The sequence below is a fragment of the Lissotriton vulgaris genome, chromosome 7 (genome assembly GCF_964263255.1).
Source record: "Lissotriton vulgaris chromosome 7, aLisVul1.2, whole genome shotgun sequence".
NCBI lineage: Eukaryota > Metazoa > Chordata > Amphibia > Caudata > Salamandridae > Lissotriton > Lissotriton vulgaris.
In genome coordinates, this window is record NC_141695.1 from 1,231,927,736 (window position 1) to 1,231,942,866 (window position 15,131).

A 15,131-nucleotide genomic window follows, 5' to 3' on the forward strand; every position below is an offset into this window, starting at 1 on the left:
TAGCCACAACCACTGTACACTTATTTAGGCTGAATGGAAGAACTTATGAAGTAGCCTAAGTTGTAAAAAACAAGAAAGAGACCACCACACTTATTTGCGTAAGACAGCTCAGATGTTTAGCCATTGGCAATCCTTAGCTTTTTACTTTTTTTAATGCTATAGGAGGGCTCACCAAAATGGTAGGCCACATCAACTGGGGCCAGAGATTGACTTTTCCAAAGGCAATCACCTCTGTCTTGGAAGAGTTCAGTCCCAGAAGGCTCTACCCATACATTTTTCACTACCAAAAAAATCTGTGAGTCATCTGAATATAAAATATTTTTATATACAATTCTTTTGAATACCGCTGCAAATGGTCTCATATACATATTAAATAGAATAGGAGAAATTGAAGGTAATTTCAGTATTTCTTTCCTATTCATCAAAAAATTTGTCAACCCAGCTGAGAGCAGCAGCATATTACCCATTCACTCTCAACGCTTAATTTGAAAAGCAGGATCTACTGTGTAAAAAGTGGCGACAAGGTCTAGCTTTATCCTGGTCCAGCACAGTCACTAAGCCTGACTAAGTTCAACATTGCTGTCTAAAAGTCATTTGAGTCTCATACAATAAATTATGCTTTTCCATCTAGTTAGAAAGCCAATAAGCTACAAACGTCTCACCTAACTTAGCAATAGCAAGGAGTAGTGAAATAGGTCTATAATTACTGTCCTCCGTGGGATGAGATTTGCTTTTTTAAAGGGTTTGACCATGAGGTCTTCCAACGTTCAGAAACTATTGCCATAGATAGAGAGGTACCAATTAGTGACTTAATAGGAGAGACAAACACTTGAAACACACGATTTCAAGTGGTTTTTACAACATGAGAAGCAGTTGGGATAGTGTTGGACATTGGAGCGGTTAGAATTACTGTTCCCACTCCTGACTGAGCAAAAGTAAGGAAAGTGTTGGATTTTGTAGTAGTCAGATTTACTATTCCCACTCCAAACTGAACAACTGGTAAATATGTTGGACTTTGTAGGGGTTATATTTACTACGTTCACTACAACCTGAGAAAGAGCATGGAAAGTGTAGGACTTTGGAGATGTCAGATTTAAAATTCCCTCTCCAATGTATGTAACAGTGGGGAACTTGTTAGACACTTAAGGGGGGATGGGTTATTATTTCCCTCTACAAATATATTATTTCCACTCTAAATTGAGCAACATTGGGGAAAATGTTGGATTTTGGAAGAATTAGATTTATTATTTGCATGCACACCTAAACAGCTGTACAGAAAATGCAGATCTCTAAAATAATCACATTTACTATTCCAAAATCAAAAAAATAAAAGAAATTTAGAGAATTAAAGTATACATATACCCATATTGTAAAATAAAGACCTAAATAATGATCACAGCTAAAAACAAAACATACACAATATATTAAATACGTAAATAAATACGAATCAATGTAAATAAAATGCAGCATTTGAAATCACAACATAATAATACATTTAAAAAAGTAAAAAATATAGATAAATAGACATAACAAAAGCATGATAATTGGAAATGCAAATTACCTAAAACAGGTATTTATGAATGTAAAAATAAATAGGTATAACCAAAAATGTATAAAATCAATATAAATCACTTATCACTTAAATGACATAATTGTAAAACAGTTTTTCCAATTAATAATAAATATTTGCAATTAAGAATTAATACAGATATATTTGAAAATACTTCCACAGCCTTACCTACAAATCAAACAAACTAACAAAAATATACAATCAAAAACTAATTATAATAAGTTATAATACAGAACAAACACAAACAAAAATTAAAAGAAATAAATAAAATGCATTTTTAAATATATATTCAACAATTATACAAAAGACCGAAATAATTATGAATTGTTCCCAAAAATATATGTAGATAATTTGCCTATTTAATGAACAACTTCACACATTAACATATAATTGATGAATTTAAAGCATTAAAAAATATACTTAAATTACTTCTGACCCTGCTCTACAAACTAAACAACCTACCCAAAAAGCAAAATAGGATTGAATAAATGTTTAAAAATCTATTGCTTATACATTTACGCACAAACATGACACGAAAATGTATATTAATACACATTAAATGTGATACTTTAAATACATTAAAAAAATTACATACACATTCACTTCATAAAGAAAATAAATACTAATCCAACTAACCAATTACAAAATATACATATTAAAAACAAATTTTTAAAATATTAAAATAACATTTTATTTTAAAACACTTCCCACCCTATGAGTGTGGCTGCTCTACCCCGCGCAGCTCCAACACTAAGTGCTGCCCTGAGAGACCTGTACTCTCCGTTCTACCGTAGGTTTGAGGCCCTTGTCCACCTGCAGGCTCATGCCTGCTCCTCATCCCTGGTGGTCCAGTGGAAGAGCACTCTGCTCTTCCACTGTTCCGCTTTTTTTCTGTGCCCTCTTTTCTCTTTTTTGCTCTCTCTTTTGCCTTTTGCTTCCTCTTTTCTCTTGTTCTCTCTCTTTTCCCTTTTGGTCCCTATTTCCTCTTGTGCTCTCTCTTTTCTCTTTTGCTCCATCTTTTCTCATTTGCTCTCCCCTTTCCCTTTTTGCTTTCTATTTTCTCTTATGCACCCTTGTTTCTCTTTTGCTCTCTCTTTTACAGTTTCACTCTCCCTGCCGCTGCTGTCCTGGCAGCCCCTCCAGCATATCCTTCCCACTCCTGCTCCCGCCTTCCAGCTGAACACCCCCCAACTCCTACTTAATGGTGGCCACTGGGCAGCTGCGCCCGACCTCGCAACTGCCATTCCCGATGGATACAAGATCCTGAGAAAAGATCGCCCAGGAGGAGGCATTGCCATCATCCACAAAAGCTCCTTGTGGATGATGCAGTTCGATGTAGGTTTCTGAATATTTTGGCATGAGGCTAAATAATTTTGATATTCTGTTTCAACATTGTTTAAAATGCCAATTATCAAGATTAATGCCTTTACAGAGCTTCCGTTCTCCACACACTTTGAATTGACTGCTGGAAATAAACAGGTGCAGAAAGCAATTGAAATGATTCCGCACAGAACTTCCTGGTGATTTTAGACTTCAGGCCAGAGACATTGAAAGTGAGTAAGGCTGGGACATGCAACATATGCATACATGCCAACTGACCCGATTCAGTCGGGAGACTGCTAATTTTGTAAGTTAATTAGGTGAAAAATTAAGACCCCCGATTTTATTTGTTTAAATCCCCTCTTCCTTGTTTCAAAATGTTGACATGTTAACTTATGCGATTGGCTGACTCATTCTTACCAGGCAATCTCAGACCTAATGCACAAAAGCTTTCCCGATACATAATTATCAGTTTAGATCCACAAAATTCTCAAACTATATAGTTGCCCACAGCGAAGCCTTCCTCCTTTTTTGTAGTAAAACCATTCCCATGCCACTGCTGCAGGTTTTCTAATGGGCAGGTCATGCACCTCCTTTGAGATAAAAGCAGTAGATTTGAACATGGCTTCCTGGCCTGGATGCATTCAGTCACAGTGCATAAACACACTGGCCAGTCTGTCTGTAAAATTCCACCTGTTCCACGATCCAGAAAAATTGAGCCACCACTGAATTTTGAGTATCATGCTATTTTGCCTAATTGAGCATCTTTCAGGGAATCATTGTGCAATTCCGTTCCAGCTTTGCAGTTATCCTGATGTCCTTGTTCACTGTCTGATGGATGATAGTTGTATGAATCTATTTTTTTATATGTGTTATATTACCTTTTTCATTACAATAATCCATCCTCCTCATTGTTTCTTTTAGAAAGGTGAAGTAAATGTGAAAGAATTAGCAACGGCTCTCACAAACCTACGCAAAACAATGGTAAGCAATATTAAATCTTGTATCTATCTCTTTGGAAAACTTCTCTGGGATATATCATTAGAGCTTTTACTAGTGCGCCATCTTTACAATGTAAAAAGACACAATATCCCAACAAACATAAGCTGCTTATAATAAACCAACCAGTGGCAAAAAATGCTGCTTTAGAAAATGTATCCATCAATTTAGGAGAGTGGTATTATTTTACTTTATGGCTGTTCTTTCTTCAGACTTAAGTATGCAAATAGTGATGGATAAAATGCTTGAAATAATCTCTGCCACTGGTAATTTCTCTGGCCCTATCCCATGTAATCATTATTTGCACACACTATCACAACAGTTTGGATCCAGCCATATGAAAATCAGTCTTAACCCTGCTCCAAAGGGAACAGCCAGGCCTGGTCCTCCGTGATTCAGAACACAAGCAACCTAGGACAGGTTTCAGCCTGATAAGGGCTCATCAGCCAGGAATAGATTGGTTCAAGTAAAACAATGTGCATGGGACCCATGTCTAGGTATACCCATCCCTCTTAGGGTGACCCGCTGAAGTATACAAAAACTTGTTCCCATGAGGAGTAGGGTAAATGCTGATTTGCATATGGTTGGGTCCAAACTGAGGTAGCACAGTGAACAAAAGAACAATGGGTTTAGATGCTACCCGGATTGATTGCCAGTGGTTAGACTAATTGCAAGGGTCCCATGCGCACGCTCCTACTGGAACCAAGTCTGGTTGATGAGTTCTTATCAGGAGGAAACTGTTCCTAGGCTGCTTTTTTCCCATTACGATAAGGACCTGGCCTGGCAGTTCAGGCTGTACTGTTCCCATGAGGGCCAGGGTCAAGGCTAATTTGCATATGACTGATTTCAAACTGAGGTGGCATGATATGCAAACGAATTATGAGTTGGGATGCTTCTCTGTTTGAATGCCTATGGTTAAACAAATCACAAGCATCACTTCAATCTTGTTTATTACTAACACAAATATTGTACAACAAGTTAAATAGGGAAGTTTAGTATTTTCTTTACAAACTAATACAATGAGTTCAATAGCTAAAGCAATAAGTAGATAAATATGTACCCGGAAGGGTATTTAACAAACAATAAGGTGAGACAGGTGTGTTACAGCGGCATAAGTTGCAGTAATGTACTACTTTGTTCTGACTGACTAGTTCTACAGAATTATTTTATTAAAAGGATGCAAAACCCTCATCTACTATTGTGACATGGTTCAGTATCAGTTGTTGCTCAACACCAAAGATCTCAGTGATGTATGAGTTCGACTCTCTCTGATCAGGAGTTCATAACACATTCTTCTTAATGAAGCACCATCCACGGTTGTAGAGATAGCTGTTGATCTCTTTTCTTTTAATCATTTTTATTGTTTTGAATTCTTGAAGGACAAGTAAAACAAATATGGCATATATGGATGACATAAGTTATTACTGTATGATTTACATGTGAGGTAATCCAAACGTCTGTAATCGTAACGTGTAATACGATAAGAGATTGAGTGCTAAAGTGTTTATTTGCAGTGCAGAAAGCTAATGTTGCCAGTGGAACCATCATGACTTTCTCCATCAGTCCTCTAGGGTATATAACAATTGTGTGTAAAGTTTGCATCAGACTAAAGTGTGCGAGGTCATAATTTCCAGACTTTGTTGTGTTCGTAGGGGCAACATCTGGCTGTATAAACAGCCTTCTCGAGTGTGCAACTGTGGTCCATTCCCTGTTTCCATTCTAGTAACTTGGGGGAGTGGAATTCTCCAGTGTTTGGCTATATCGCACTTAGTGATTTAGGGCCAGATGTACCACCATTTTTTTGCAGTCGCAAACGGTTAATTGTCCCGTTTGAGACCGCAAAAAAGGGCACTGGCATGCAAAAATGCTATTTTGCGAGTCGGTGACTCGCAAAATAGCGTTTGCAACTCTCTTTATTAAAAAGGGGCTTCCCATCCTAATAGCGAGTCACAATGGAATGTACCATGTTTTATTAATGAGGCAGGCAATTTGCGATGCCATTAGGAATCGCTAATAGTGTCTTAGACACTAATGTACATTGCATTTTGCGAGTAGTAAAGTGACGCAATGTGCAAGTCGCATAATGTCGTACAGCTAGCCCTAGGTAACCAAGGTCTAAAAGGGTGAGGCTAGTGCAGTTCCCCCCTTGCTTCTCCATAAGCCCCTGTAAATGCACTTTGGGTGCAAGACCTAGTGAGTGCCCAAGTGATGTGATGTGATGTGGATAGGAAATACTGGATTCTTCTCCAATAATGTTCTATGTCTGGCATTCCCAAGCTACGTGTAGTAAAGTACCTATTGTAGATCTGATGCAGTCGCATACCGGTGGGTATGCACGGTTCATTTTATGCAGCTGATCCGGGGTATAGTATAATCTATGGCAATATCATATTTGCCAGGTTTGGGCTGAAATGGTCAGGGTGTATGGAGCTGCCAAGACTTCTTTTCATTTATTATTGTCTAATGTTTATAGTTTGGTTTCCGAAGTTGCCCCTAGAAGGACCAAAAGGTCTTAAGCACTAGTTTTCACTGATCTATAAAACTATGATATACCGCCTTTCCCCATTGGCACTAAGATCAGTTTGGCTTCTAGAGGGTAAAATTCAGGTAGATACTGGAGTTCCTCCTGGAGGGGGTACAGTATGTGATGCAATTTGAGAATGTGAAAATCTGGGACCTTAATAGGCTATACTCATTATGTAAGTCCTTGTATTGTTTGATGGCATCACCCTTACAAACATCTCCCAATGTAAACATCTTGATGTTATCTCAGCCTTTAATTGCTAGGGCTAGTGTTTTGTAGGGGAGTCAATTGCTCAACCATTTAAGAGTTTCCTGCGTGGTTTGCAGTGCCATTCACTCACCTTTAAGGCTGCATGTCAAGCATGCAACCTTGATGTTGTGGGTCTAAAGAGGCGAGTTTGGGTTTTAGTCTGATATAAAATATGCAGTGGACCCCTGTTGTAGATCAGATCTAGTTCCTGTCAATACCCTAAGTCTAACCTATCTCCAAATATCCAATCTTTAACAGTTGTAAGGTGGGCAGCCTGAAAGAACAGCTGGATGTCTGCCATTGCAAGGCCTTCCTCAAATTTGGATTGCCTGCATTTCACCGATATTCGTGGTTGCTTGCCCATCTATAGAAGTTTCCTAACTGTGGTATGTACGTTATTAAAGAGGGATCTCAGGACAGTCTGTGGGAAGTTTTGCAGAGTATATAAGAGCTTAGAAAGTGCTATAATTTTATGAGTGCTATTCTGCCCATAATTAATGGAGTGTCCACCATCTGTCCAGGTACTTATTGAGCTGCTCCATGAGTAAAGGGATATTAAGATGCCAGGTCTGCTGAGGCGATCAGGCAACATGAATCCATATGTATTCAAAATGGTCTGTTCTTAGTGAAAGCTTTGGTTGCCATGGAACCTCTCCTATCGTGCCCGCAATCAGTACTCAAAGGGATTTGTCCCTCTTTACTCTCAGTCCCGCTGCTTATTCATATACTATTAATATCTGTACAAGCCTCCTTGTTGCTAGGACAGGATAAAGGCAGCATATCATCTGTATAGAGAGAGAGATGCAGTTTTCCGGGAGGTTGCACCACTCAATGCCCTATTTTGCATGTATCTTCTTAGCAATTTAACCAGAGTCTCAATCACGGTGGTTAAGGGGAGAGGAACAGTGGGAATCCCCTTTCCCGTACCCCTTTTGATCTGGAATTAATTGGATAGGCATTTGTTAACTAGTATTCCCACTCGGGTCCTGGGTTTTGGTAGGTAGAGGTAGACGAGTGAGCGGGGACCGAGAGTCATTTTCTCCAAGACCTGGTACAAAAGGGCCCACCTAACCCACCTAAAGCCAAAGCAATCCCAATCAATTAAGGAGGTGATGACTTTTATTAAGCTATTCTCCTGGATTTTGGCATAAATCCTTGTCTCTACATTGATGAGGGAAATTGGAAGAATTATTAGCAAAGATCTGGAGACTTTCCTGATTTATGTAGGTCCATGATTGTGTCATCTGCCTGTCGCTGGGAAAACAGCCTTTCTGTGTTGATTCTGAAAATAATGATGAAAATGGGGGCTCATCAGAGGCACATATTTGAAAAAACAGTTCTAATGGGAATACGTTGTAGCCCAGGTTTTTTCCTGATTCTAAGGCACCAGTCGCTGCCTTGCAGTTGAGAATCTCTTTCAGCAACATGGGCGAGTCTAGGGCTTCTCTGTCTGCTCATGATAGTGAGAGTAGATTGAAATCTGCAATGGTGGCGTTATAAGTTCATTATGCGGTTGTGTGACCGGGGCAAACAAGGCTTGATAGTAAGCTGCACGTGCGATACCCTATGAATCTGTAATCACATTATTGGCAACCTCTTCAGGTAGTAGGGTGCCAGCTGCCAGCCTATGATGCAATTAACAAAACTTGTTGCCAAACTCATATATGCAGCTTTGGTAAGCCAGCCACACTTGCTTGGCAGTATCTTTTGCTACAGTCCTCGGTTGATCCCTCAATATCTCAAGCTGTTAAAGTAGAGGGAGGATACTGATTGGACAACCTCTAGCTTCAGGATTAGCACCTTTAACTCAAGGGCCATGATGTTAGCCTTGTGTTTTCAGCATTCTGCCTTGACGAGTGACATTAGAAACCAGTGAATAACAGTTGTAACAGCCTCCCACAGTGTCACTGTTGAGCCCACTGATTGAGGTTAAGCACAAATTATTCTTCTAGGTCTTCATGCAGCGAGGCGACTATGTTGTCAGACAATACCCACCACAGAATAAACTTCCACCAATATTTGAGTCTACACTTGAGGCTTTTATATTACAGTAGGAGTGGTGAATGGTCTGAGATTCCTCTGAGGAGCATGAATATTTTAGAGACATCTAATGAGAACTCTTGTGGTAGGACAAAGTAGTTGAGGTGGAAAACATAGTTGTGTGCTGTTGATCAATAAGTGTATCCACTCTACCTATCCCCCCTTTCATGCCAAAAATCAACCAGACCTAAAGTAGAGCTCCAATCTGAGAATCATGTTGGATGGTAGGTCTTATCAGGTCCTATGCATCATACATCTCTCTGCTTGTTCATAACAGCATTGAAATCTCCACCTATTACTAGTTTCTCAGGCAGTAATTCGGCCATGAGATCAGTGAAAGTGTGTAAAGTGATGCCTAGTGAGGAGGGTGGGGAGTACACATAGATCAAGGACCAATGTTTGCTACATATCTGCCTAGAGGATCCTCTTTTGATTGTTGAACTATAATTGAGGAGTTTATATGGAAGAGTATGGCAACCCCTTGAGAGCAGGACATGAATCCAGAATGAAATACCCTGTCATAACCATCTACCGAGGAATACCCACGTGGTCCCTTTTAGGTCAGTCTCTTTGAGGAAGAGGATGATCAGGGAATGCCTTCTGACAAAATGTATGACAGTACTCCTCTTAATCTTGTCATTAAGGCGATTCACATTCCAGTAAAGAATGTTGAATGTACTGAAGTAGGCTGTGTCTTATGCTTACGTCACTGGGTAAAATTGGATACCAACATGTCACAGAGGGAAGCCTACATTGAGGTATGGGAATATTGTCCCCTCTTAAATTAACTTCCCCCTCCCCACACTTCTACTCAAGAAGCAACTGTTGCCCATTAAATTGTTATGACTAGAACTGTAAGTTGAACCCATGGCTTAGCACTTTGGCTCTAGTTCAGATGTGGGCTACACTTGTGATGTGGGGATAGCACAGCTCAAGACCCGCTGCTTAAGTAAGGAAGATGCACCACATGTGCACACGTCCCGACACATGCACCTAGCTCCTCTACCATCTGCGGTCAGATATGAACCCAGTCCATCAACAGGTAAATGTATACACAGGAGGAACACTGTCAGTTATAATAAGCATTTTCCATGGTCTGGCCTGGGATGGCATTACAGTGGTCTTCAGTGCTATGTGGATCTTTGTCTCGTGCCACATTTTCTCCTATGCAATATTTCTCCTGGCGGGAGCAACGTCTACCAGGGCAGCCCATTTGTTACGGTAGGCTGTCACAAAAACGATCTTCTCTAGACAGAAGAGGCTGTCCATGGTTTTGCTTACCTGAAGCCAGTCCAATGCCCCATCAGTTACATCGCAGAATCATGCTTTAATGTTGTGCAGGACCTTGAGACACGGTGGGAAAAGCAACATGTAGATAAACCTAATCGCTTTGAGTTTTTGCTTGACTTCGGAGAAGGGTCTGTGCTGTTGCCTGAGGTTTTAGTCTGGAAAGATCGTAATGAGGTTGGAGTCAATGGGTGGCACCTCAGTTTTCCTGCACGCTTGGAGAATGGCATCACAATTCTTTAGTTACGGAGGCGGACTTTGAACGGGCTTGGGGGAGAAACGTGGGTCATATCGGTCAACGATCGATGTGCCCATTCTACTATAAAGCCCATAGAAAGGTACTCCTTTGGGGCACAAGAGAGAAGCCATGAGATTATTAACTGGAAGGGCTGGGGGTCCCTCTATACCATCCAGTACTCACACAATACAGAGATTGTTACAATTGGGAGCCTTTGGGTTTCCAAACACCCATAAGAAAGGTTCAGCTTGGTTCCATTGGCAGAGTATGCTTGGTGCTCACCTCTGGGTGGGCACACCTTCCCACTTAGGTTGGCACATCAAAGCGTACAAAAAAACTATATCTAGCTGTTGAGCATTAACTAAAGCGAAAACAGTCCTGCGTTGATTGAATTCTGGTTCCGAGAGAACCTGGCCTGGCAGTTCGAGCTGGACTGCTCCCACTGGAGTAGGGTCGAGACTGATTTGCATATGGCAGGCTCCAAACTCAGATGATATAGTTTGCAAAATAACGATGGGCTAGGATGTGCCCCGAATAATTGCTGACATTAATTTGAGCACTGCGTCTATCACTTTTTTGTATACTTTAGTGTGCCATCATACAATCTCAGGCAAGAATCAACCATATACAAATCAGTGTTGACCCCGCGCAAATGTAAATGTAAAATGTAAATGTACAGGCATTTATATAGCTCACTACTTACCCGGAGGGTCCCAAGGCGCTTCGACCGCTGCGAAACCTTTCCTGGTTTCCCTGAGAGATGGTCCCTTAATGGGTATCTCCAGGGTGAGACCAGGCATCCCCGGCGGTCTGGTGGGGCCGTTAGTGAAGATGAGGCAAGCAAATGCCCAGAGTTGCCGAGTGTGATCCCTGATCAGAGTGGGCACCGAGGCGAGAGAATTATCGAGTCCGCTGACCCTGGTCCAGAAACTTGCCGCGCCGGGAATCGAACCCTGGTCCCGGGTCTCCATAATTTTTCTGAGCAGGAAAAATTATGGAGGACATCAGTTTTTGCTGTTCATGCTAAAGTGACACATTTATGCCCAGAAAAGGGTCCCATTCTCAGAGTGCCAGAAGACTCCAACCACACATCACTGTTGAGGTCTAATCAGGCTGAACCTGGTATGTGGTTGCTGTGTTCATATGTGGAGGAGACGTGGCCTAGTATTTAGGGCTGTGCAGTTCCTATTGAAGTAGGATCAAGACTGATTTGCATATGGCTGGGTCGCTGTCTAGTGGAATAGTAAGCATAAAACAATCAAGTGGAATTCAGCCCTGGCTGCAATTAGCTGCAGCATTCCTTATATCAACGTTTGCTTGTCATTTTCCCTATGGAGGCAAAAATTATTATTCTGGAGCCTTTATATCAAACAAAAAAAACAATTATGCCTCTGAGTACTTTTATGTCAGAGTACTGCTTAAAGAAATATTGCCTGACTTAAATGGTGTGTCTTAAATAGCACTTACAGAAATATCATCCCATTGGGTGAATACTTTCGAGCATTAAAACCAATGGGTGATATTTTTCTAAATAACATTTATGACAACATATTTATATTATATGATATTCTTACTATGATATTTAACTGATGTGGCTTCCAGAACGATGTGTATTTTGAATGTTAACATTAACAAGATTGGTTACTTTAAAGATTTTTAAGAAGAATGATTTAAAAAATACTATTAAGTAATTCCTTTCATCTCCTTCCACTATTTGTCTTTTAAAGATGTGCCTGGCTTTTCAAATCTACTTACAAGGGAGATGCACTAGAGACACATTCTTCAGCATTACTTATTCATCCATTATACGCTGGGGAAAGTATGTGGCTTAACGGGTATGGCGTCAATCTCAAATCTGGGAAAGTGGGCTAGAGTCTCAGCAATGACCCTCAACATCCTGTGATTCTGGGCAAATCACATAATCTCCTTTATTAAACAAGCATTTGCAATGCAATAGGTCTTGCATTAGGAAAGTTTGAGCTATTGGTATTGTAAATGACAATTTTTTTTTCATGCTTTGTTTTTGAAAATAGCGAAAATAATAGCTTTGTCATTTACAATGCCAATAGTTCTAACTTTCGCAAATGTGACATCTATAGCATTTGTAATGCAATATGTGTTGTATTTACGTGACTTATTTACGTGATATTACAAATAACAATAGCTTTTAATTTTTTTTCAATAATTAATACTTAAATAAAAGTTATTGTAATTTATAATGGCAATAGCTTAAAGTTTTGTAAACAACTTTTGTGAAGATTATGTTCAGTGTATTGTATTGTGAGGAAAATCAAAGAACAGAAGTGAAGTATTAACATCTTTTCGTTACATTTGTAATAAATCTTGAAACATTGAGAGAACATATTTGAACCAGGTGTTGTTTAATGGTTGCACAGATTAATGCTGTGGTGGCGCTGAGTGATGTTGTAATGGCGTACGAGTGATGCAGTGGCGTTCAGTAATGCTGTGGTAGCGCATAGTGATGTTAAGGTGCCCCTGAGTGATTCTGTGGTGGTGCGGAGTGATGCTGTATGCTATGCTTTGTTTTGTTTTGCTATCCTATGTTTTGTTTTGTTATGCTATGCTATGTTTTGCTATCCTATGCTGTGATTTGTTTTGCTATGCTATGCTGTGTTTTGTTATGCTATGCTTTGTTTTGTTATGCTATGCTATGTTTGGCTATGCTATGCTTTGTTATGCTATGCTATGTTTTGTTATGCTATGGTATGTTTTGTTGTGTTCTAATATGCTATGCTTTGTTTTGCTATGCTATGTTTTGTTGTGTTTGGTATGCTATGTTTTGCTATGCTATTATATGTTTTGTTTTGCTATGTTTTGTTATGGTATGTGTTGTGTTTTGTTATGCTATGTTTTGTCATGTTATGCTATGTTTTGTCATGCTATGCTATGTTTTGCTTTGCTATCCTATGCTTGGTTTTGTTATGCTATTCTATTCTCTACTGAAACCAACACTCCAAGGGCATAATGCAAAAGGCAAGAATTTCTCATTCAACTGCACTTTTAGAATGAATGGTCATGAATTAGATTGTAAGGGATGGGAAGAGAATATTGGTAATATTAGGAAAATATATTCGTAGAGCTATTAATATAGGCACTTGCGCTCCCTGTTCCTTTGCCACTGTCTTAAATACATTAAGCCCCCGTGCATGCTATTTCCAGTACTGAGGTGACAGCATGTCTCTAAATTAAACAAATAGCGCCACCATGTGGCAGACTCTCATAGGTTCCAGTGTTGACATTAAACTGCTCTTTCAGTACCGGAAACCACTGGCTCAAATTAAACACTGCATAACAGTCAGAGACACACACACTTTATACACCATAGAGCCTGCTACGCAGTGAGTGCTAGAAAATCACATAGAGGGGTTACCCACAGTCTGTCAATGGACGAGGATAGTAGAGGTTATTTCACATTCAAAGACAGTGGCACTGCAAAATGTATGAAACAGCACCATCCGCTTAGAATTGCCACATAACACCAATCTGTGCATATAACTGTACATTTAATGGAGTATTGTGTCAATGGCTGCAGCCATTTCCAGGTCAAGTAAGTCAGTGTTACAGTTATAACACGTGCAAGCCAGGCATTCTGAAACTATTAGAAATGTAACTATCTGTCTGCCACCAAAGTGCACTTTAGTCTTTGAGATGTTTCTAAAGTTTTCCAATGTCTCAAATCCCAGCACTTAGATTGGTTTTATTGAGAAATTGTTTGTCTGAAACTGCAATATAATGGCAAAATGAAATAAGATTTCAATATTTTAAAAGTCTGTCTACTTAAAATGTAGAGATGGATGTAAAATCTCACAATGTTAGAGAACCTATGAGTAGCAAACTTTTTTTTTCGGAAGTTGCCTCGAGACTTAAGGAAAGAGTCACACATTCCAAGGGGGCTTACCAATTTAACATAAATCAATAGGGGTCTAGCCCTTTTCACTTAGTTTTTTTTAGAATGAGCTAAGCCACTCATCTTTTTAGAGCTCCAGTTTATACTTAGGAATGATCAAAAAATTCGGAGAAGTGGGGTGTTTTACGGAAAGGTTAACAACGTGTGTCTATTATGTTGCACATTACCTCACATTTTAGCAGCAAATCAGACCACTGTCTTTTACATGAGAAAGGTTATTATGTATGCTCACCACCAGTCTTTATTTGCGCTCATTTTCACTCACTGCTGTATGTTAAACCATTGTTAATACTGTGGACTTCATAGGCATCAATAGTCTCCTGATCCCATATATTTCATTTCAGATTTCAGGGAAGACCGTATCATTTCAAAGACAGGGCACTAATCAGCAGGGCAAGCAGATGGTGCCAAAAGCAGAGTAGTCTGTTCCACCACGGTGGTTGCCTTTTCATAATAAATCACTACCCCTCGCCGTGCTAAGGTGCACTTCCAGGACCTCCCTATCAACACTGGTTGACAGAAGGATCAGAAATACCATCATTCATTGTGTCACTTTCGTGCCTCGAACGCCCTCTTCACAAAGCACTAGTGCAATGTGTCACTGATGCTTATGTACTATTTAGAGTTTGGCAGGTGTAGTACGTCCATTATATATTGAGTTTGGCACACCCTATCAAGAGGACAATCTATTTGCCATCCCTGCTAGAATTACCTGGCCTTTCAAAATGAGGGACAACATTTGTAGATCTGGAAACAATGCATTTGTAGGAAGAGATGTCACAGTCCCATTCCATTTGCCTTTGATGTTCCTTTTGAACAAACAAAATGTCTTGCCACATGTTCGTTGTTCTATAGCTATTAAGCAACCTACAGTTTGTCAGGATGAGAAGTGCTAAGTGGTTTGATGAGATCTGAGGAAACATGCCACCCACCCAAATGCATTGCTCCTTGGTGTATAAAGATGCTTTTCGGTATG

General features: G+C 39.8%; 1 protein-coding gene across 1 annotated transcript in view; it reads left to right on the forward strand.

The window, feature by feature from the left end:
• LOC147703292 (uncharacterized) overlaps positions 1 to 15,131 on the forward strand; it is a 195,301-nt gene that overhangs the window by 19,892 nt on the left and 160,278 nt on the right. Inside the window, exon 4 of the mRNA XM_086929489.1 lies at positions 3,815 to 3,874. Within this exon, the coding sequence (XP_086785615.1) occupies positions 3,815 to 3,874 (60 nt within the window). The remainder of the gene's footprint in view (positions 1 to 3,814; positions 3,875 to 15,131) is intronic.